Source organism: Polypterus senegalus, chromosome 7, assembly GCF_016835505.1.
Source record: "Polypterus senegalus isolate Bchr_013 chromosome 7, ASM1683550v1, whole genome shotgun sequence".
In the NCBI taxonomy this organism is placed as follows: Eukaryota; Metazoa; Chordata; class Cladistia; order Polypteriformes; family Polypteridae; genus Polypterus; species Polypterus senegalus.
The window spans coordinates 32,908,393-32,932,229 of NC_053160.1; the positions used below are offsets into that span (position 1 = coordinate 32,908,393).

General features: G+C 36.7%; 1 protein-coding gene across 4 annotated transcripts in view; it reads right to left on the bottom strand.

The window, feature by feature from the left end:
- The window catches only part of arhgef28a (Rho guanine nucleotide exchange factor (GEF) 28a), a 255,985-nt gene that overhangs the window by 202,598 nt on the left and 29,550 nt on the right, over positions 1-23,837 (bottom strand). For 3 of the 4 annotated variants that reach the window (XM_039758444.1, XM_039758443.1, XM_039758445.1), the window contains exons 3-5: positions 21,459-21,642; positions 9,923-10,112; positions 5,319-5,397 (exon numbers count right to left, since the gene is read on the bottom strand). In XM_039758444.1, the coding sequence (XP_039614378.1) occupies positions 5,319-5,397; positions 9,923-10,112; positions 21,459-21,642 (453 nt within the window). Of the gene's footprint in view, positions 1-2,697; positions 3,787-5,318; positions 5,398-9,922; positions 10,113-21,458; positions 21,643-23,837 lie in introns of those variants that run through there. The other variant, XM_039758447.1, reaches the window with a different exon arrangement.

Sequence of the window (23,837 nt, forward strand, 5' to 3'; positions counted from 1 at the left end):
TTTTATTCTAAAAACAATTGTAGCTTATTTTTACTGTCACAATCTGCACATTTTAGATTATTTTGTTTAGACAGACTAATTTACTAATCAACATTATGGGCACCTGGAAAATAGCTTTTGCAATCTATAGTATGTACAGTAGCAGGATACTGCCATTCTAGTAGACTGTATGGAAGAGCATTCACAAGATCACAAACTCAATAAAATGGTCTACAATGGCTTAAGTCATTTTGGTTGTAATGATACTCTGCCTCTAAAGGTAAGCTAAATTAAAATGCATTTTAATGTCTTGTTGCACCACAGGAAATTATAAACAAAAAAAAAAACTATTTATGTAGGAGGTAATCAACTCTATAGCAAAGTACAAAAAGAAGACTATTTTGACTCATAGGGAAAAGGCAGTTTTTTCTTTATCCACATAAATATTGTTTTTAGGATACAGCATTTTTATTTACCACCGAATTAAAAGTATATACTGGCTAAAGGATGTATAAATATAACACGGTATGTCTGGGACTTATTATTTACTAAGCTCCGTGGTCCAGAGAAGTGAAAAAAATATTTTGTAACTTTAACTGTGGAAAAGTTACATTGCTAATACATTCAATTAATTTTCAATTTAATTATCTTATCACTGTTCACACTGAAATCCTGGGGGTTATAAAGAAAATATTACCCACCACAGGAGCCTGCATGCATGTCATGTTAAACTAACCTCTTTTTAATACACAAAAACGACATGGATAAGAATATAAACAATAAGCAGGTCAAGAATGCAGATGATACTAAACTAGGAATGGCAGATAATGTAAAATCAGCAGAACCATTACAGAGGGACCTGGACAACACGCACGCCTGGGCAGAATTGTGGCATATTAAATTTAAGGTATGTAAATTTAACATACTATATGTGGGAAATTCAAAACATTAAATATGAATACAATGGGAGTCTCGAAACTTGAATATACACCTTGTAAGAAAGACCTAAGAATCATAGTGGACTCACTGTCTACATCAATATAGTGTGCAGAATTAGGAAGGCTAATAGGATGTTAGGTCATACAGGATGATGTGTTGAGTATCAGTCAACAGTGGTTATACTTAAGCTACATAACTCACTAGTAAGAACTCACTTGGAGTATTGTGTACAGTTTTGGTAAAAGTATTACAAAAAAAGATATAACCCTGTTATACAGAACAACAACTATGCTGATTCTGACACTGACAAGTTAGGAAAGCCAGCAGCCATACCAGGCCAGTACTTGGATGTCACTGTCATGGCACTGCCCGATCTAAACAGCAGCATGGCGAATTGCTCACGTACTGAAGTAAGTTTAACTGCAAGTGGAAATCCCATTTTACTTTATGGTGTCAAGCAGAGTGCAGCAGTCTATTAACCAGCGAAAGCACTGTGAAGAAGCTGTTTGTTTTTATGGTCCTGCCTTTGTCCAGTCTGATAGCGGTCACGGGACATTGGACCTTTGATTGCCGGTACAACAAATAGTTCTGAGCCGGCATCAGCCACAGTGCTGCTCTTGTTAAAAGAATGGAGATAAATGCCATCAACTCAGAGAGGGAGAGGGAAGTTCGTTATACCACGTGAACGTCACTGAGAGAATAAAACTGAATAATAAAAAAACAAGAGCTAACTTTTAGAAGTAGCCAAAGTTTACAGCGAGTATTACAGACTCAAATCAAATGTACATTTTGATTATATTATAGTAATAATAATAATAGTAGCTCACTACTTAAAACGTGGAGCATGCCCAGTCTCAAACCCGGTAGCTTTGAGTTATAAGGCAGCGGTTCTTACCTCTGCACCATTCAATAATACATATCAACTCCCTGTTTATTGACATTTGAGCCTGGGTTTTTAACTCATTAACAGTAACATGTAAATCAAATATTTTGCTTTTTTTGTTATAATCTTGAATAAAAGCGCACATGTTTATTTGATATATAGACTAAAGACTTCACACATTATACACTTCACGTCATTATTAGTATACCATGGAAAAAGTTTCTGCTTTAAGTATGCGTTCAGCATTTCTTGCCTGGCATTTCCTTTCATCCTACACTTACTCAGATCTTTGTAGACACGGAACACACATGAAATGCATGTATTTCAAATAACGATATACGAATTATTTACCCTATACAACTCCAGGAACTTCACATGCAAATAAGGAGCCTTGGTTTGAGCTGGAAGAACTTTCTGCCTGAGCTGAGCTCCGTCAAGCTGGGGGATAGGACAGCAGGCTGCTAGCTGCTTGTGCTGATTGACACATTTACAACACAAAAGATGCTGATGGAGAGTTGCGAAGGGATTTAAGGTGAGCAGGGAGTCCAGTGTTAAGAAAATCTAGGTAAATCAAAGTGCTGAGCTTGTTAGGCTAAATGACCTGTTCTCATCAAAATTGTACTAATGTTGTAATGAATTATGATCTAAGGACTGCAGAAATCACAACATTACAGTATAATGCCATTATGTTGAAATCATTTCAGGGCTTTCGTTATAGTGTGTTACTGAGCTTTATCCTGCTGAAAACAATCATTTGCAGATGAGTGCAGGGATATACAGTACCTGTGGTAATGTGCAACCTCTGTGCATTACAAAATTTAAGTTAAAAATACATTAAACCAAAAATCATTGTTTATAAGGTAAAAGGTACACCAGCGTAAGGGAAGGGCGCTTACCATGTGTGTGTTAAAGGTGCTGCTGTGGGAACATGGAGCAGTCACAGTGGGTGCGCGCTGAGTGACACAGCAGGTCTGGGCACACTTGGAGCCAGTATAATGGCTCCTCTGCAAGTGTTCAATTTCACATGCCAGTGTCCTCACAGCCTGCTCATCACAAGCAGTTAAAGGTATGGAGTGCCTGGAACAAAAATATGGCATTTGCCTTTGCCACTGAGGTTAAGTCAGAAATGGGGATTCCCAAATGCTAAATAAATAAGGTTACTTACTGGTGAGTCGGCAACTGGTGTGCCTGAGGTCAGCATACTCGTCATCCAGGGTAGTTATGTGTGCGTGTGACCAGCAGGGGTTCGATTTTAAATAGAATGTTGCGACCGCTGTGTCTCGGCATGTGGTGTGAGCATGCCATTGTCTACCTGGATAGGTGTGTGGGGTAGATGGAGGGTGTTAGATTGGCTGGATAATCTTGCCAGTTATATTTAAGGAGTTGCCGGCCAACAGGGGTCATCAGTGGAGCTAAAGGCGAGGTAGAGTTAAGCACTGCTGAGCTATTGAAGTAGCAGTTGTGTCATCTGATAGCTTTGTAAATGTTTTCTTGTACATATATCTCTCTGACTGATAATTTTGGTAGAATTTTCTTTTGGGATTGGTACAATTGTTTGTTTGTTTTTTTTTTTTGTATATACACACATTTAATTTTTTTTATGCATTTTTTTCCCCTTGGGGGAGCTTCCTGAACCAAGGATAAAGAAGGAGGACTACCTTCATTTTTGAAGTATGCGTGTATGTAGTTTTTGTAGGAGTGCACTCTTTTTGCTGTAAATACATCATTCTTTCTTTTTGTTCTTTTTGTTTTTATTTACTTTTTGAAGGAGTGTTAGCGCTGAAGGACTATAAAACAAAGCCCACCTGACACTACTGTCTTTTTTTGTACAGCATTCTTGTAAATAAACTTGCATCTGTTACCCTTCAGTTTTGGTCTGTGTCTCTTCTCTCCGCTGATCCTGTTCGGCTCATGAACTATCAGATGTCCAGAGTGTAGGTTCGGGCCACTTTCCCAGTATAGGGTGGTCCAGATCTAAATATGCAAATTTCATTACGCTATAACTTATTAAGTTTATTACATAGAAAATCTCCCGAAAAATCCCGGACCATCGAGAAGTGTGCAAACTGATGACATGAAGAATCGTCTTCGTGGCGAAATGAAATCGTCCCCGCATAAATCAAAGTCATTCAGACGATCTGGATCTGCATAATTAAGATCTAGACCACCCTGTACACAAGATATATCACAATACCTAATAAATAGTGATGTTGAAACACCCCGAGCCATTCTAATTTTTGCATTACCTATAACAAGGAAACCAATGTGCACTATTAAAACAAACTCCATACACCACCACCACCACCATTCTTAACTTTTGATATCAACCAGACAGAGCTATGGAAATATAGAACTTTCATCAAACAAACCCACTCATTAGAATGAAATAAGACGGGGGCTCTTCTGACCAGTATTATTCAACTAAACCCCTCTGTCAAATTTATTATGCTTAATTAATCTGTTACTTGGCACAAGTTGTTTCATTGTCAATCAAATTTCCTAAACTGTATGATTTTCAACCACAGGACCTCAGTTGAGTGGACTGCTTGTTTTTTTTTAGTTGCTAATTCACCTTCTGACCTTCGCGCATGTGATCTGTTTGTACTTACATGCCTGCTATTAATAGCACTGTCTTAAAACATGACACTGTCACTGACTGTGCAGGCAACTGCATAAGAAGGTCAGGAGTACTCAATATAAATGGTCACTTCTTCTAATTTACAGTGCCCCTCCCTACTGGCATTTCACAAAAACACAACATCTTTTTAACACCCTTTAACAATTTGTTCTAGAAATGCAAATTATCAGTTTCTCCAATTTCTGTGTGTCCATATGTAAATTTGACACCTTGTTACAGATAAGTTACAGGGATTGCCATGGATCCTTCTGCTTTGCCTGTGGGTCTAATTTTCCTGGTACTTTTCGGCACACCTTTTGGTCTTGTCCTTCTCATTTATTCCTGTTTGTCAACTGAATGTTACTTGTTATTAGTAACTTTAAGGTAAAATTTTCCTTTACTTCCACACTTATTATTTTAGTAGATACATTTTTATTTTGGCGGTCCTCTTTCCAAAATAGAATCTTTATTTTAGATGCAATTGTACCAAAATTCCTGTTGGTATCTAGATGGAAATCACCCAAATTAATTAATACCTGTCTTTGGCTTACTTCATTTTATAATTATATGTATTTGTAACTCTCTGCAGGTTGTATTTTTAAACTATATATTAAAACTTCCATAACCTGGAGAAAGCACCTGGGTCAGTTAGGGTTTTATTAAACAAATGCACTGATTTATAGCTTGTGGACCTTTTATAATATAAATCTTACATTTTCTTTCCCATTGGACCTGAGGAATATAATAAACATTATGGGTATATTGTTAGATTTTCAGGTGGGCTGGTTGTGGTGATTTTATTTTGTAATGTTATAGTACCTTGAGTTCTAGTTTGAAAAAATAAACTTTCGCCATAATAAATTGTAGACTAAGTTGCTAAAGACTATACCACAATAGTACCTTGCACTTGAATACATTTGGTTTTCAGGTCTTCATTTTGAACTTTGTTCTCCAGCCAGTCAGGTTTCTGGATTTCAAGCTGAAACATACAGAACTGAATTAATAAATACTTAATTATTATGTTTTAAAGTTCACTTCAGGTCATTAGTTATGTATCTTGTACATTATAAATAATAATCACACAGTGGCTTACTATTCTGTCCTGGGCTGTTATAATTTCATTGTACAAAACCAAAGCCTTTGTCTACAATTGCACTCATGCAGCTCATGTTAGTTTAATCAGTCTGGTGATGGGGACCCAATTTATTCCTGGAAAGATTTCTGATGCCTTGTGATTTCAGTCTAAAAACTAATCTGAAAGCAGAAAAAACATTAACTATTCAAAAGTGGACTGTGATGAATGACATCTAAGCACCATGTTATTATAAAGGCATAATTTAACTTTAAAACACTTTGGGATGGGTCTGTGGATAAATTCAATGCTTGCCGCACCTGTTGTGTAGAAAAGTTTAGTTTCCTTTGAAGCACATCACTTTTTAACATACCACTAGCATGGCAGCAAAGGGTCTATGTTGCTTAATTTATTTAAGAAACATGGAAAGCAAAAAAGCAGGACTTCACTACAGGAGAATTCTGTATAAAGCAGGATACAACTTCAGATCAAACCCTAGCCCATTCACACACTTATACTTACATGGGGCCAATCAAACTAACATGTCCATCTCTGCAATGTGGGAAACCCAAATGGAAAAGTGTATTGCGGGTAACATTTCAGGATCTTATTTGGCCAATTATTCGTAAATTATCACTTGTTTATTTTATTACATTATGTCTGACCTTCAGAGGTATGTTTGTACTACAATTTTAATGCAAAATACTTGGACTACCTGCTTATACACTTCAAGAAAATGTTTAGAATTATAAACCTGCCTAAAAAGAATGCACGTGATGTTGCGATTTAGATACAGGTGGATATTTACAGGAAGTAAGGAACAGGTGGGGCTTTGGAGTTTTTCTTGAAAATCTTTTTTTTCTTTAAAATTAAAATAATCTTTATTAGTAAATAATTAAAAATATTCAAAAAAGAAAAAAGATTAAAAGTAAAGACAAAAAAAACATGTAAGTACATAAAAATGTCTTAAAGAGATTAGCTGTTTGTTTGAAATAAAGCAAAATAAGAATAGATAAGTACATAAAATGTTTTAAAATCTTACCTGTTCCTATAGGAAAAAAGAAAGTAGTTAGCAGAAGAGACTCTGACGTTTCAGTGTTCCACACTTTCCCCTCCCAGGGTTATCCCTGGCTACCCCAGGTAATCCCCAGAGAAGGTAAGTCCACTTTAATAAATAATTAAAAAGATATTAAATCCTATGACCCCTTGACAAGAAAATAAAAAATCCCCTATATAAATATTTTCTAAAAAATATTGTATACTGTTATAATTTTTTAAGTAGAAGCCTATTCCTGCAATGTTTGGAATCTATATATATAATTCAATAAGGGCACGCAAGTCAAAGAACGCAAGCAAGACAGAGAGCCATGCCCGCCAACTCACAGAGCCCCACCCACCAACTCTAAGACCATGGGATACGCTCGACAGAGCCCTGCCACACACACAGGCACACGAGAGAGAGACACACAGACACAGGCGCGCACGTGCATTGCTGCAATGTTACTTTTCTTGGTTGTTTATTAAATTACGGATTTTTCAAATGTTTATTTTTTTTCCTGTGCTTAAAACTCATTAAAAAAAAGTGTTTTTAGCGAGTGTTTCGTAGCACTATAGTGTAAACTCTTGCAGTTTTAGTTTTCTCTGTTGTTCAAGGTTATCTCAGTGTTATTCAATGTTTTTACATTTAGTTTACTATTACGCTGTGCATTCTATGGTATAATTAACTACATTTGTGCTTAAAAACTTAAAAAAATATATATTTACATACAGTTCATACGGTCTGAAACATCCATCCATCCATTTTCTAAACCGCTGAATCCGAATACAGAGTCACGGGGGTCTGCCGGAGCCAATCCCAGCCAACACAGGGCACAAGGCAGGATCCAATCCTGGGCAGGGTGCCAACCCACCACATGACACACACAAACACACCCACACACCAAGCACACACTAGGGCCAATTCAGAATCGCCAATCCACCTAACCTGCATGTCTTTGGATTGTGGGAGGGAACCGGAGCGCCCGGAGGAAACCCACGCAGACACGGGGAGAACATGCAAACTCCACGCAGGGAGGACCCTGGGAAGCGAACCCGGGTCTCCTAACTGCGAGGCAGCAGCGCTACCACTGCGCAACCGCGCTGCCCCCGGTCTGAAACAGATTAATTGTATTTACATACAATCCTAATTGGTTTACAAGCAGAGTTTTGGGATGCATTATGGCTGTGAACCAAGGTTCCACTGTATATATAATCGAACAAGTCGCCCGACCATGGGTTACACACGACAGAGCCCCGACTGCCTACTGTAACCGTCCTGCCGCGTCATGGGGAATGCACAACAGGGCCCCGCCCGCCAACTCTCACCCTTCTCCCGCGTCCACCATCGCTCTCGAGGCATGCCCACTGCTTGCTCATGTGCCCGCCCCCAACACGTCACCAAACACATCCTCACTCGCTTTGCTCTGTGCTACAGTCCACATGCAGCTGTCAGCCACGTTGACTGTTTACGTTGATAATGATGTGGTGTATGCTACGCCGCGGGTTGGCTAGTGTCTTATATTCCAGTGAAAGTTGTTTGTAGTTGTTCTTGATATTTTTGAGAAAAATCAGCAAAGTATAAAAAAATGGAATTGTTTAGTAATTTTTCTCACTTCTTCTAAACATTGTTCTGAATGAAATACAGGTTAAACAGACACATATGCAAATGGAAACAGGTCAGCCATTCTGCTGGAATGAACCTTGTTGACTACAGCTCAAAATAAAGTGGTAAGAAAGTGAACTAAAACTGCATAAATGCCTTTAAACTTAAAGCTAGTGCATGACTGTAAAACAAATTATTGTGAGGTTCATTGGGGAAAAAAATTCCTACAACCAGTTGTTTCTGGTATTTCAAAAAATGAATTTAACAAGCCCTCTAATTATATGCAATGTTCCTTTAATGGCCAGAATTTGCTTAAAATTAAGAGTGTGGTTGAAACAAAGGCTTATAGTTACTGTAACTTTTCAAGAGAACTATATGGGAAATCTTTGGCCCAGGAAAGTCTTGCTTACAGACCTTCATTTATGACACTGGTTCTCCAGCTCAGTCCAGCAATCCCAGTGTGGCTTTACGTTTTTGTTCCAATCAATTTCACTACCAGCAAGTCATTGTATGCCTAATTTAACAGTTGGTTCTCTTCTCTTATTCTGCATTCAGAAAAAATACAGCAGGGTGATTTTTACATTTATAAGAAACATATATTTGTGAAATATTTTTGCTATAGCTTTGAACGTTTATCTTCTGTTATTTCCATCAGACTTCTTTTCTGTGCATTGTTCTCCCTTAATTGTATTCTAAAAATGACAATTAAAATGAACAGAGCAGATATTGGGACAAAAGACACTGAATGCTGAAATGCTGCAACTAGCTTACTAATATTCTTATTGGCAAATAAAGGATTAAATAAACAGAACACATGGAAAAGAAGAATAAAATGCATTATAATGAAAGCTTAAAAAGTAATTTAAACACACTATACACAAATGCTTCTAATATTCTACTAAACTTTATAAAACAAATGTTTGCTCTTTCTGTATTGACCCCATAACAAACAAACTTGCAAATAATAGCTTGCTAAATTAGGCTAGGAGTCCAAATAAAAACAGACGTTGGTTGGAACAAAAACCTGCAGACAAATAAGAGTCCACAGAACTGAATTTGACAATCACTAATCTACTATCTACAACCTAATATCTACTAGAAATTATACCCCTGAAAATAGTTGCAAAAGAAAGAATATTAGCAAAGCTGAGTGCCATTACAAACAATATTGCATATCCTCTCTCAGATACACTAACACTTAGGACTTTCAGCCAATGAATTATTCAGTAGAAGTGTGTCAAGAAGCGTGACTGGGACTCCTTTCTACCAACAGCAATATGCCTGCATAATAATCTGTGTTCAGACCATAGTGTGTGAGTATATATTCATCTATCTATCTATCCATCTCTCTCTATCTATCTATCTTATTTATTTATTCTATATTATTCTATTCTATTTAAGCTTCTGTAAAAAGCGAAACTTCCCCCTAGGGACAAAAAACTATCAGTCTATGGTCTTTGTCACCCTATTGCTTGACATACGTCTGGATAGACAATGTTATTCTTACTGATTTACTTTTATGTCTGTTCTTTCTTTGTTTAATAGCATTTTATTGTTTTCATTAAATACCCTTAAATTGAGGTTTTAATTGAACAAATGTTAGAAATTAAATTCATCATAGTCAATTCCATGAATCCCAGTGGTACTGAAGGCCTCTCATAGTTCTCAGTTAAAAACAATTTAACATAACAAGGAATAAAGTAACATTTAGCATGCATAAAAATAGGCATGAATCTTACATTATACTGTTAAACATATAATAAACACATAACTGAAAAACTTCTCACTTACCTCTCTGAGGAAATTATTATCCTTTAAATTCTTCCTCAGAAACCCAATGCTTGATTCTACCGTCCTTTCCATACCATATTTGATTGTTAAAGTCAAGGACTTAGTTAGATGACAGAACTTTAAAAGGCTGTAGCTGTCAGTCTGGATGTGAGAAATTCCAGCCAAAGGAGTCACAAGGGGATTTGGAGGACTACAAAAAAATAAATAGTATAGTCAGTGACTCAAAACCAAATGCTCAGCTACATACTGTACCTGTATTGTCTATTACAAATGTTTTACCAAAACCTAGAAGCACATACTAATGAAAATGAATTATACAAATGTGTAAAAAAACTATCTATTATATATATATATATATATATATATATATATATATATATATATATATATATATATATATATATATATATATATAAAAAGATCATTCAACAAATGGGTAGCAGTGGGTAGCACTGCCCCTCTGTGTTCCTGAATCCCATGCCTGACTTGCACATTTATATGAGCTTGTTGGACATTCCAGAAGTCACCAACAACCCTGCACAAACACTGTGTCCCCCACCCCCAAAGCAGCCATAGCAGCCTCAACTCTTCTGGGAAGGAGTGTGTCTGTAGGAATATCTGCTCAATCAGTAAAAAGAGCATTTGACAGTGAAATACAGATGTTGGATAAGAAGAATTGGCTCACAATCGACATTCCACTTCAGTTCCTCGAAAACATACACATCAATCCATCTCCTTATAGACATGGCTTTGTACATAGTCATGGTGGCACAGAAAAATGTGTTACTCAAACTGTTGCCACAAATTTGCTTTAACAGTGACAATCATTGGAACCAAGTGACCTAGCTGAAATCCCAAAATACAGCCCAAACCATTATTATTTCACCAATTTTGCAGTCAGGATGGTAGCGTTCACCTGACATCTACCCAACCCAGTTTCATCCATCAGAGTAGCAGATACTGAAACATGGTGGTAAAGTGAGGTCTGCAGCTGACTGGAGTCTTTTAAATAAGTAATTGCTAGACTTGCGTCTTCAGGTGGAGGGCGTGGTAGCGGGGTGTGAGCAGTTCCCATGCGTGGTAAGGGAGCGGACAGCCCTGCACGGGTGCAGTTTAAGCCCTGACCCTAAATTGGTGCCAGAAGCTGAAAACTGCTGCAGCTGTGCCATGTCCCCATTCTAAAAAGGGAACTGCATGACAAGGGGAAAAGAACAGAAAAGACATTGAATGTAGGGAAGAGCCATGAGAACAGCAGTGGGTGGAGAGGCAGATCAAGCCAGCTAGTGTGTGGAAAGGTAGTACAGTCATTTGCCCCAAGTAAAAGCAAAAGCTTGGTGCTATAGTAGTGGATACTGCCCTCTGACTATTTCTTGAGGAGCAGGTGTGATTGAGTTGCCGTCCTCCCCAGGGATCCGAGGGACGACTACAAGAACGCAAATGAAGATGCTCGAGGAGGCTGACAAGGGTCAGGAGAAGAGGACCGCAGCTGCTAGTGTCTCTGCCAGCAGAGTGAGCAATGGCTGAGCTGGGGAGACGAAGAGGGAGTTGTGTTGGGCTCATCCAAGTCGGGAAGAAACAATGACCCACTAGCTGTGGCACTGATTTTCGTCTTCTTATATGTCTTATTTACCTCACGGATTTCCACTATTTTAATGAATTATTTATTTATTGGACATTGTTTGGAAACACTTCACTTTTGGACACTGATTTTGTTTGTTTGTTTGTTTTTTTAATAAAAGCACTAAACACTATGCACCTTCCCCTTGCTTTGTGTGTGTGGTGTCCTCATTTGCTGGCTCAACCCTTGAATATTTTATCGGCAGTGGTGGGGTGAAAAGGCTCCCATGGGGGCCGACCCACACCGCCACAATGATTTACCACTTTACACCAGAGTGTAGAGTGCTTTACACCACTCTAGCCAGCACCTGACTTTGCACATGGCAGTCTTAGACTAAGACAAACTTCAGAGAATCAACAGGTTGTGGGATAGGTGCCTCACAGGACAATAGCTTCAAGTGTAGCTTAACATAGGTCAAAGTAAGCAAGTCTGAAGCTGCAGGTTTGACAGGTTCAGTGGCAGTTGGAAAGCCATTGCTAAAATTGCAAAATAATAAAATGAGGCTTGCCTGGGCCAGGAATCACCACTCATCTCATTGTACTCTGAAATTATAGCTACAAAAAATAAACAATTGGAGACATGCATACTGCACAGCTGTTAGCTGTACTTTTGCTAAGCTATTGTCCTATAAACCGAATATTGTGTGCACACTATGTCCAATAATGGTAATTCTAAAAGCTCCATATGATTACTTTAAAAGATCTGTTGGGGAGCTCAAAGCAAAGGCTTCAGGATGGTCCCTACAGTCTCACTCACTGAGACTGAAAGCCACAGTAACAGATAAACAGAAGAATATACCACACGATATACTTTCTTTTCTGCGGTGGGTTGGCACCCTGCCCAGGATTGGTTCCTGCCTTGTGCCCTGTGTTGGCTGGGATTGGCTCCAGCAGACCCCCGTGACCCTGTATTCGGATTCAGCGGGTTAGAAAATGGATGGATGGATGGATATACTTTCTTTTACTCACATTCACTCAAACCCAGGGTGGGTGTTTTTGAACTGAGGGTGGAACCTCTCACAAAAAGTGGGAGGGGATACTAACTATGCACAAAACCTATTGTGTGTTAAAAGTCCTATCAATAAAAAAATAATAAAGCATGTACTCTGAGTCCTGGATATCAGCACTAAAACCTTAAAAAATAAATAAACAATGAATGAATAATACTCAGTTTATATCAAACTCATACAAAACTAAAATACTTTTATGTTACAGAAATAAAACCTATGATAGACAAGTTGTCAAATGATATAACAACAGTTGTCCTTGCCTTCTTGGCTTTCATCCAAAATGATACTAAAACCTACTTTAACCAAAACCTAAAACCTTTGTCTTCTATTTGAACTGAAACGTGAACAGAAATTAATACAGATGTCTGTCAATGTATGAAGTAAAGAATTAAAAGACAACAGAGTCAAACAACCTGATGTTTTCAAATATTAGTTTTGTTAATAAAGATGGCTTAAGGACTCTCTGACAAAAAATAACACTCAATACTAAGTACTGTACATCAATGGAAACACAAAAATACAAGGAAAAAAATCTTTTATATAACTAATTTTATGTTATAAAAATTCAAGGTTTTCAATCTCAAATATCCAATATAGTTTCTTAAGACTGGACTTCTTTGGTACTGTGTCTCTCCGGATAATCTTTGGGTGCCATTGGTTTGACTTTGTGTCATTGCCGTTGCTCACGGAGTCCCGAATGAGGCACATTACCTGTATTCTGAGGGAGCGTCAGCTATTGCACAACGGCCATGTGGCGCATTTCCCCGAGGGTGATCCAGCTCGTAAGATCCTCATTGTTGGGGACCTGAGTGGCTGGACCAGGCCAAGTGGTTACCCACTTAACAACTGGCTGCGGCAGATAGAGGTCACTTCCGGAGAGTGGGACTGGCCTGTGTGTCTGCCTGGGGGGTTGCCAACCGGGATCCCCAGTTGTTTTGTCATGTAGTGGGTACGCCAACGCACCGTACCATTGCATGTTCCCCAACTTGACTTGACTGCTTAACATGGTAACACTTGTTACCCACCATAAATGTGAAACAAACTGTTTTCTTTCATTTTTTTCTCAAAGGTGTAGCTGGACATTTTAACGTACCATTTTTTTCTTATTATTACAGAATGTTTTCTTTGCACAGAAAGAAAACATTTTTAATGTAAGCAGACCTTTGGAAAAGACATCCACTGAATAAATCAATCAATCAATCAACAAAAAAGATCCAATAACACCCAACATCCTTTTCCTGTACACATTAGTCATAATAAACTGTTACCTATGTATCATGTGGTCCTATACAATGATATCCTAAAAAGAAAAAGACAAAGAAACCCAGCGGGAACACTGTCTCTTTCACTTTAGTAAATGGAATAGAATAGAAGAGACACTAATAGAAGTAGTTGTAAAACAACTGTAAAAAACAGATGTGCACCAAACTTTAATAGTTATTGGCTTCAAATCTAGGTGAAAATTATAAAGAAAGGAAAAAATATATATATTAGAGTGCTGGTATGATGACAATGAATCTGTAAAGAGATTGACTCATTTTAGAAGTAATGAGACGTGACTAAGGGCATAATTGGCTGAGTAGTCATACAGTCAGGGGCAATACACTTAACAGGAACAAGCAACCCAAACCAAACAGTAATGTGCACTCTAAAACTGGTGCACAAGGAGAAGATTAGAAACATAATATTATTTGCTACAGATGATAGCTTTCTCTCTCTGACAAACCATGATTTTATTTGAAACATAGTGCAAATCTTAATAAAGATCAATTTTAAATAAACAAGCCCATGTCAAGTCACAGAATTCAACACGTTCACAAAGATCTTGGGCACAAATAGCACTGTGGTAATTGAACTGTGGAGAATTACAGGTGATGACATCAAAGAAGAAAACCATCAAGACTGTAAAATAAAAAAGGAAAAGAATGAGAATAAAAGTACAATGATAATCCTGACAACTGCAACTGAAAGCTTTGAAGTATGTCTGAATTTTTATATTTGATGGAAACCTATATACAATAATCATAATTAGAAATACATTTTGGGCAGCTACAATAGAGTGAAATAACATATGGGAACACTTCAGTCAAGCAAATATTCTTTTGAACTTGAATCAAGTAATACAGAACCAAATCCTATATAGTACATGTTTTGTCATTAAAAAAATGAATATGAGGAATTATTCTGATAAATCATTTGAACTTTAATCAACAGCTTTGGCAATAAGTTATTAATATTTATATTTTGCTGAGTTTTCAACTGAGGACTCCATGGGGCCTCTACTGTATTTTTTCAAACTCTTTCACTTGAGACAGTTATTTAAGTAATTATTCAATTTATGCTACTACTTTTTAAATTAATAAGAAGCAACAAAACACAAATAAATGTTTACATTGGCTAACACCTGAGTTACACAAATGAGTTTTTGAACACTGTACAAACTATTTAAATTCTACAGAAACAAAAAGTTCTCTGCCCGGTGAAAATATTACATTTTGAAAAAATAAACTAAAATGCTTTAAGCAAAAGAATATTAATAAAGATGGACTGTTGAAATATATTGAAATAAAGCCACATTTATATTGCTATTAATTATGTACTAATTGCTTGATGTTAACCTGTTAGCTGCTAGAGCTGTTACTGAAAGCTGTGTGCATTGTCACTCAGACTTTCAAATGATCACCCTCTTGCTGTGCTTTGTGTCTGGTAAAAGATGCCCTATTAAACTCAGCTGTATTATATTAAAGCACACAATCAGGGTCTGGAAAGCACATGGAGATACTATAAAAGCTCACATGTTGTACAGTTTATTCTCATGGGACTACAGTGCATCCGGAAAGTATTCATAGCGTATCACTTTTTCTACATTTTGTTATGTTACAGCCTTATTCCAAAATGGATTAAATTAATTTTTTTCCTCAGAATTCTACACACAACACCCCATAATGACAACGTGAAAAAAGTTTACTTGAGGTTTTTGCAAATTTATTAAAAATAAAATAATTGAAAAAAGCACATGTACATAAGTATTCACAGCCTTTGCCATGAAGCTCAAAATTGAGCTTCCGGTGCATCCTGTTTCCCCTGATCATCCTTGAGATGTTTCTGCAGCTTAATTGGAGTCCACCTGTGGTAAATTCAGTTGATTGGACATGATTTGGAAAGGCACACACCTGTCTATAGAAGGTCCCACAGTTGACAGTTCATGTCAGAGCACAAACCAAGCATGAAGTCAAAGGAATTGTCTGTAGACCTCCGAGACAGGACACCTCTCGAGGCACAAATCTGGGGAAGGTTACAGAAAAATTTCTGCTGCTTTGAAAGTCCCAATGAGCACAATGGCCTCCATCATCCGTAAGTGGAAGAAGTTCAAAACCACCAGGACTCTTCCTAGAGCTGAACTGAGCGATTGGGGGAGAAGGGCCTTAGTCAGGGAGGTGACCGAGAACCTGATGGTCACTCTGTCAGAGCTCCAGAGGTCCTCTGTGGAGAGAGGAAAACCTTCCAGAAGGACAACCATCTCTGCAGCAATCCACCAATCAGGCCTGTATGGTAGAGGTGCCAGACGGAAGCCACTCCTTAGTAAAAGGCACATGGCAGCCCGCGATGAGTTTGACAAAAGGCACGTGAAGGACTCTCAGACCATGAGAAACTAAATTTTCTGGTCTGACGAGACAAAGATTGAACTCTCTGGTGTGAATGCCAGGCATCACGTTTGGAGGAAACCAGGCACCGCTAATCACCAGGCCAATACCATCCCTACAGTGAAGCATGGTGGTGGCAACATCATGCTGTGGGGATGTTTTTCAGCGGCAGGAACTGGGAGACTAGTCAGGATAAAGGGAAAGATGACTGCAGCAATGCACAGAGACATCCTGGATGAAAACCTGCTCCAGAGCGCTCTTGACCTCAGACTGGGGCGATGGTTCATCTTTCAGCAGGACAACGACCCTAAGCACACAGCCAAGATATCAAAGGAGTGGCTTCAGGACAACTCTGTGAATGTCCTTGAGTGGCCCAGCCAGAGCCCAGACTTGAATCCGATTGAACATCTCTGGAGAGATCTTAAAATGGCTGTGCACCGACGCTTCCCATCCAACCCGATGGAGCTTGAGATGTGCTGCAAAGAGTAATGGGCAAAACTGGCTAAGGATAGGTGTGCCAAGCTTGTGGCATCATATTCATCATATTGAGGCTGTAATTGCTGCCAAATGTGCATCGACAAAGTATTGAGCAAAGGCTGTGAATACTTACGTACATGTGATTTCTCAGTTTTCTTATTTTTAATAAATTTACAAAAACCTCAAGTAAACTTTTTTCATGTTGTCATTATGGGGTGTTGTGTGTAGAATTCTGAGGAGAAAAATGAATTTAATCCATTTTGGAATAAGGCTGTAACAAAGCAAAATGTAGAAAAAGTGAAGCGCTGTGAATACTTTCCAGATGCACTGTACATTTAATTACTTATGTAGTGAAAAGCTTGCCAGAATCTGAAAAAAAATATTCATTTTTATACAGTATTTCTTGATAGGGCCAATGTTAGCTTTATATCTTAATTTCTATATGATCTGTTTGGGTAAACAAAAACACAGCATTTGTACACCTTTGTCCATCTTTGCCAATTTCTGTGACATGACAAGAGCTTGGTTATTTAAAACTGAGCATCATTCAGTTCTTATTCACAGCTGCACTTTCAAATAAAATAATTATTTGTCAGAGTTAAGAGATAGCTTCTGTAGAAATTAATATTATGAAATTTAATTTTTTTAAGATAATTATTTAAAGAAGAAATGACAAATAAGACTTATAAAAGAGTAAAAGACTATTATATATTCTTCAAATAAAAGCAAATAAAAAATACTTCAAAGCATTATTACAATAGTAGTATAAGTAGTAATAATACTTTCACATGTAAAAAGTACAATCAAATTCTTACTTGCATATCCAGCATACCTAAATTAATGTCTAGAACTTATGATAAATGCAAATAAAGTCTCATAAAGGAAAACATAATGATTCAAAGGAAAGTGGAAGACAACATAAGCCCTGCTGTATTACTAGGCTTTGCTTCTCAGTTTAGAAACTACAGTGTTGTGGCCTACCCAACTGTCAACCTTAACAGTACCACAAGTGCATTTATTTCTCACTTATTCTCTAATACTTCTTCATAGCTGTAAGACTACGTCCCATTTCACACCCTAAATTCACAATCAAATCATATTATCAGCAGATGGCCCTTAAACCAATTCTGGATTTACAATTAAAACTTTGGCCAAAGACTGCCCCTTACAACTATAGGACTACCAGGTATACTTAAAAGTCCTTGGATCTTTGAATACTGTCAAAGAAGTTTGTTGAAAGCCCTTGCCGCCATCCAGTCCACTAGGGCCACAAACTCATTCCTGTGCTCAGTAAGTTTGCCTCTGGAAAATCCACGCAACATATACTGTACACTCCAGCAGTTCCTCCTTTTCTCACACCAACATTTACAGCTTTATTACCATTACAGTTTACGTTTTCTCACGCTCTCTCATTCCCTCTTAATTAGCCTGTATTCTTTTCATGCTCCACGCCACTGGCACACTGGGCTGTAACATTGGGATGCGATGACTCAATGTCTTTTTCAGTTCTTTTTCCCTTAAACTGTAGTAGTTTCTGTAGACTTTGTAGTTGTTTCTTTTTATTTTGCTTCCTTTTGTATCTGCACAATTTCAGATGATTCCACACAACCCAGGCAGATGCCTTATTCACAACTATTTTGTTAAGTAACAAATGAAAAATGTTTATAGTGACTTGGTTTTATTTCAGTTATGCACTTATGCTTACAAACAAACAAGCAGACAAAAACGAGGAGAGTATGTACAAATAAAGAAGATATACAGTGGCATGTGAAGACTTATCCAGTCAGCAAGACTACAAAGACTGACTCCTGTACTTGCAACTGAAACTTTAAAGCTTCTGTGCAGAACAAGGCAATAGGAAACCAGACCTTGCTGAACACACAAATTAAGGAGAGACTTTCAAAAATACATCCTCAGTTATATTATGTATTTGGACCAGAACAATTTCAAATTGAAAGTGGCACATAGAATGCAATACTTTAAATATGTGTTGCAGAAGACACAGGCCTCCCATTCTTCACCACTTTTTGTTTAACTAGATAGAACTTCCTGGAGCAAGTTGTATCTAAGATGTAACTACATTTTTGGAGTAATGGTGGGGATTACACAGCAATAATGGTTTGCACCTGACTTAGAAAATGGTTATTAAGTTAATCATACACTACCATTTTTGACAGAAATTGATACCTTTTATTATCACTATACCATTAAATTGAATAAAAATACAGCCAAGACAATACTAGTGTTTATAATGGCTATTACTGCTTGAAATGGCTGATTTAAAATTTATTATTCGCAAAGTCACATTTTCAGCAGAAATTATTTCAGTGTCCTAATGGTAAACTCCCTTAGTTTGTGCGAAGTGCATTGTGCAGTGTGTCCACATGCTAACTGGTTATTAGAGAAACCTTTGTAATTACATTAGCACTACTGAAACCTGTACTGGCATTCCTAAAGTTCAGTTCTAGGTTCAGAATGGTCAAAATGAAACAGCTTTCTCTAGAAACATGTCAAACTATTGTTGTTTAGCAGAATGAAGGCTATTCCATGTGACAGATTACTGAAAATTTGAGGATTTTTATTCAGATGTGTCTATGTTTGTCACTAGGACACTTAAGGAATTGCTGCTGAAAATGGGGCTTTGCTGCCATTAGTAAATAATAAATTACAAATCACTCACTTCCAGCTGTAACAACCATTATAAACACTAATAATTAGTTCAATTCAATGTGTTTTGATAGAAAATGGTATCAATTTCTATCAGCAACATGATAATGTCTGGGTGACCAAAAACATTTGAGCAGTAATGTATAATAGCAGAGGTGAAAGTATTGCTATTGGATTGTTTCTTTATAGTTCTTTCTGATTCAAACTGGTTTTCTTAGTGTTTTCTGTTTGGTTCTCATAACTTTCTGTAAGGTTTAATACTTTCATTCATATACCTGTATTGTACTATATGGGCTTTTGATTAATGCCTGTGTTAAGCTTTGTTGCCTTCCTTTCCCCTGTCTCTGTAGTCTCTTTCAAAACAGCCAACCCTCTACAAATCAAAAATAAACATTGAGCATCAAAGCAACCTCCAATCTCCTTTAATACATTTGTATTCATACAGATTCATAAAATAGACTAGTTAAAAGCTAATTTGTATAATTTCTGATTTGCTAACATGGCATATCATAAAGTATTAGCCCTGCTGCTCCCCATTTAAGTGGTGTTTTATCACATTTCAAGGATTGATGAATATTACATGTTGCCCTATGCAATGCCCATGAGAAGCTTAAGATTTCTTCTTGCTATCCTTGCAACTCTAATTCCTTCTGGATTGCAAAATTTATTTGGTCAAATTTAATATTCAGTAAACTGTCTTTTGACTAAATAAACACTAACAACAACATAAGATACCCCAAACCTCTGGAATTACAAATTACTAATAAATCTTTGCCTTTCAAACCTAAATGACATATATTTTCATTAGCAAGATAACATGCCTATAACAAATAGTTATTAAGAATAACTAGATTTCTTTGACCAAACTACTAATAAGAAAATTCAACAGGACAAAAATCAAATATACAAAATAGTCCTCTAGAATTAATTCAAAAAGCATATTGATCATCTTTATAAATATTACATGGTTTATTTAGTATTGTCTTTTATTGTTTTACTCTGTATTGTTTACTCTTTTCTTATTTGTAAAAGTGTGCAGTACTTTGAGTTATATACAGTCTTATTTAACACAACATTATGAACTTTAATAACTTATCAAAGACCACTGATCAATCGGACCTCTCCCATAACAGTAGCATTTTTAGTTAAAGTAGTAACATCGCATAGAGAAGTACAATGTTCTTTGACCTAAGTTTTGTTATGGAAATAAGAACTATCTTTTTTAAAAACCCATTTGTCATAAAGTACACTACATTCTCACAGAACCTGCTTCCACAATATGGTAAATTACAGCATGCAACTTTTTGTCTTTAACATTAATTACGTATATCTACATTGCAGACTTCTGCTTTAGAATTCAATTTGTTTCTATTGCCTTTTCAAGACTGATCTTTTTTTGGATAAATTAATAAACTTCATTGTAAGACAAAATTGTAACTTCAAACACATCATCTCTGATATCTTTGAACCAAAGATAATTGCAGCACTATTTACTAGGTCTAATATGAACACTGGCTTCATAATAAACAACCAGATTAGTACATTGACACTATATATTATTGCAAGTCAATCCATGAAATTACATGATTCAAAGTAGTATAAGTAGTCTTGAAAATTACATAACATCATTATTGAATTTCCTAACAATGAGTTTAAATTTCCATGGACTAGGAATATAGCAGCAAATTTTTAAATATTTATTTGTAAAGAAAATGTTTGGTACTTGAGAATCTCAAGCGTAGAGGTAAAACCCAATTTAAGACTATAAAAAACTGTCATTGAGTTGTTTTTTGCTGCTAGCAGTAATCTATGGCATTTGCACCAAGAAGTCCTGATGCAGCATTATCTTCCAACTTCTGTTTCTGTTAAGCAAAACAAAATCTACTTTCACTTTGCCTTAAATGGCAGTAACACTTTCACATGCCGTTTTTAATATATGGGAGTTCTAAAGTAACAGAGATCCATCTCATCTAAAAGGTTTTAAGCAAACAACTAAAAGGTTTCCAGCAAATTTTTCAAAGAGTTTTTCTTAAAACTTTAACCCTAAGGAATATTTTACTTTGTAAACTATAAATTTGCTTAATGTGAATAAAAAAAAAAAAAATTGAAACTCTGACTTACTTTTGAAGCAGCTGCACCAGATCTTCATGTCCATTTTGTATAGCTAGCTGCACTGGAGTGACCCCTTCTTCAGAAGGCAAAGACAAAGCAATTAAACCACCTGGCTGACACAGCAGAAATTGTGTGAGATGAAACCAGCCTAATCTCACAGACAGATGAAGCAAGGATTCCCTGGTTCTGACTTCTGAAAAACAAGCAGGAAAAGAAAACGTGAAATCGTTTTTGTCTCACTTACAATAGAGGCAATGTCACGCCACACACCCATTTTTCTGTCATGTGAAACAATATGTGGAAAAGAAAAAAAAATACATCAAGGGAACTGAAGTTGAATAGACTGCATATCATGTTACAGGTGAAAGAAAGAAATTGTCATATCAGATATTATAATGAAAAAATGTGTTTAAGAAAACATTTAACCATTCACATATTGAAAACAATAACCTTGCTAATAAAGGAAAACAAGATAGCAATAGAGCAAAATAGAAATATAATGCTTGCATTAATGGATTAATAACAATTTTATGATATACTGTATAAACGCAATAAAAAGAAGGCTGGGTTGTAAAAGAGAGTATGGGAATTAAGGGGGTATAAGCAATATGTAAAAGGCAGCATGGTTAAAATCCTCATGTGAAAAAGATTCCATACTGCCTCTCCAAGTGCTAGTGTGAATAAACAACAAGTAGGGGGAGATATGTGCTATAGCTATGCTGACAGCACTAGAAGAGCAGTTAAAAAAAGAGAGCTGCTGCCTGGGCAGAAACCTGCTGAGCAAATGACTCAACATTAGTCAGGGATTCCTAACCATCTGATAAAAGAGATTTGGGGGAAGATAGTTAAAGGCCTGGTAGAATTCTCTTAACTGGCAGTTAAGGGTGCCTATGTAGTATGGGTGTGGACCTGTGTGCTGCTATGAGGAACCGGGATGGTCAGGACACTAAGGGTGCCTACTGCTTTAAGCAGGCATTGGGGGTGAGAGCCACAATGATAGATGTGGCAAGCAGAGGGAGCTAGAGAAAAGACTGCTTCAGGCATTATATAAAGTTACTTCAGCACTATTTTTGAATGGAGGTGAGAGGTGAGTTGGGGCAAACACTCAACTGGCAGAAGAAAGAGAGCGGCCAGAACTGAGACTTAGAGACAGAAGGGAGGTAAAAGAGTGATCATCTTTGTGCTTGATGCACAGTGGTTTGATGAGTTGGCAAATGGACAAGAAGCCACAATGGAAAATCTTGGGTTTTAAACCTTGATAGGAAGTCCCAGGTGTTTTCTGTTTTTACTATAATGATTTACATAATTTTAATTTTGTTTATATTTGCCTTGCATTACTTTTATTAATAATAAACTACCTTACTATTTTTGTTATTTGGACATTTTGGCTTATGGGGATACTAAGAGAGCAACCCTACTGTCACAGTGTGTTCAATATAAAGAATTCTTGCAAAATTAACATATATTTTAAAAATTACAAAGAAGGTACTTAAAACTCATTATCACAAAAAATAAAATAAACACTCAGACCAAGACTTCTGGTGGCCATGTAAGTCCATTACTGACAAAACATTAAATGATAGTGCCTATGCTAAAAAGGAAATAAACAAAATAATAAAAAAAATAATGTATTGAAAATGAAAATATGAGGACAATTAGAATTGCATACTGCATGTTCAAAAGCCAATGACAAAATAATTTTTTGTTATTTTGATAACATTATTTAGTCTCAGATTTTTAGATTTGCTTGCATGGGATGTACTCCTGGTTTCTGCTATTTTTTGTGTGACCACTATTTAGTTTCATTGTTATTAGACACATGAGGCACGAGCCATGTGATATCAATGTGGTCATGATATACAGTATGAGGTGGCCATTTGTACCAAATATCTTTAAACTGAACACTTCAACTTTTGATACTTGTTTCAGTTTTGAAATCAGATTATAGACTTTGAAGGTTACTATCCTAGCTTTGATTATGGCAAAGTTATTTTTTTTTGAAAACGCATTCTGGCTTTGACCAGTATTTCATTTTGAATTCAAATTTGCAGTTATTCTAATAATAGTGAAAGAGAAAAGGTAATGTCTGTTTAATGCCTTGCTAGTAACCTACCCCAAAAATAAAGAGTTCTAAAAATCTTTTTTCCTTGAAACAAGATCTGTCCAGTAGGACACTGTATTCACCCTACTGAAGGAGGCAGATAACTGGTGCAGTGTTTTAGGTAGGAGCTTTCTGGGATTAAAATATCCAATTTAGCAAAACATTTTTTCTAAAATTCTGCTGGACAGCCTTGTAGTTTTACATTTTCTAGAGCTTTAACAGTGTCTAAGAAATAAAAGACTGTTAAAGGGTTTTCCAACTCATTTACACACTGGTATTTGTTTTAT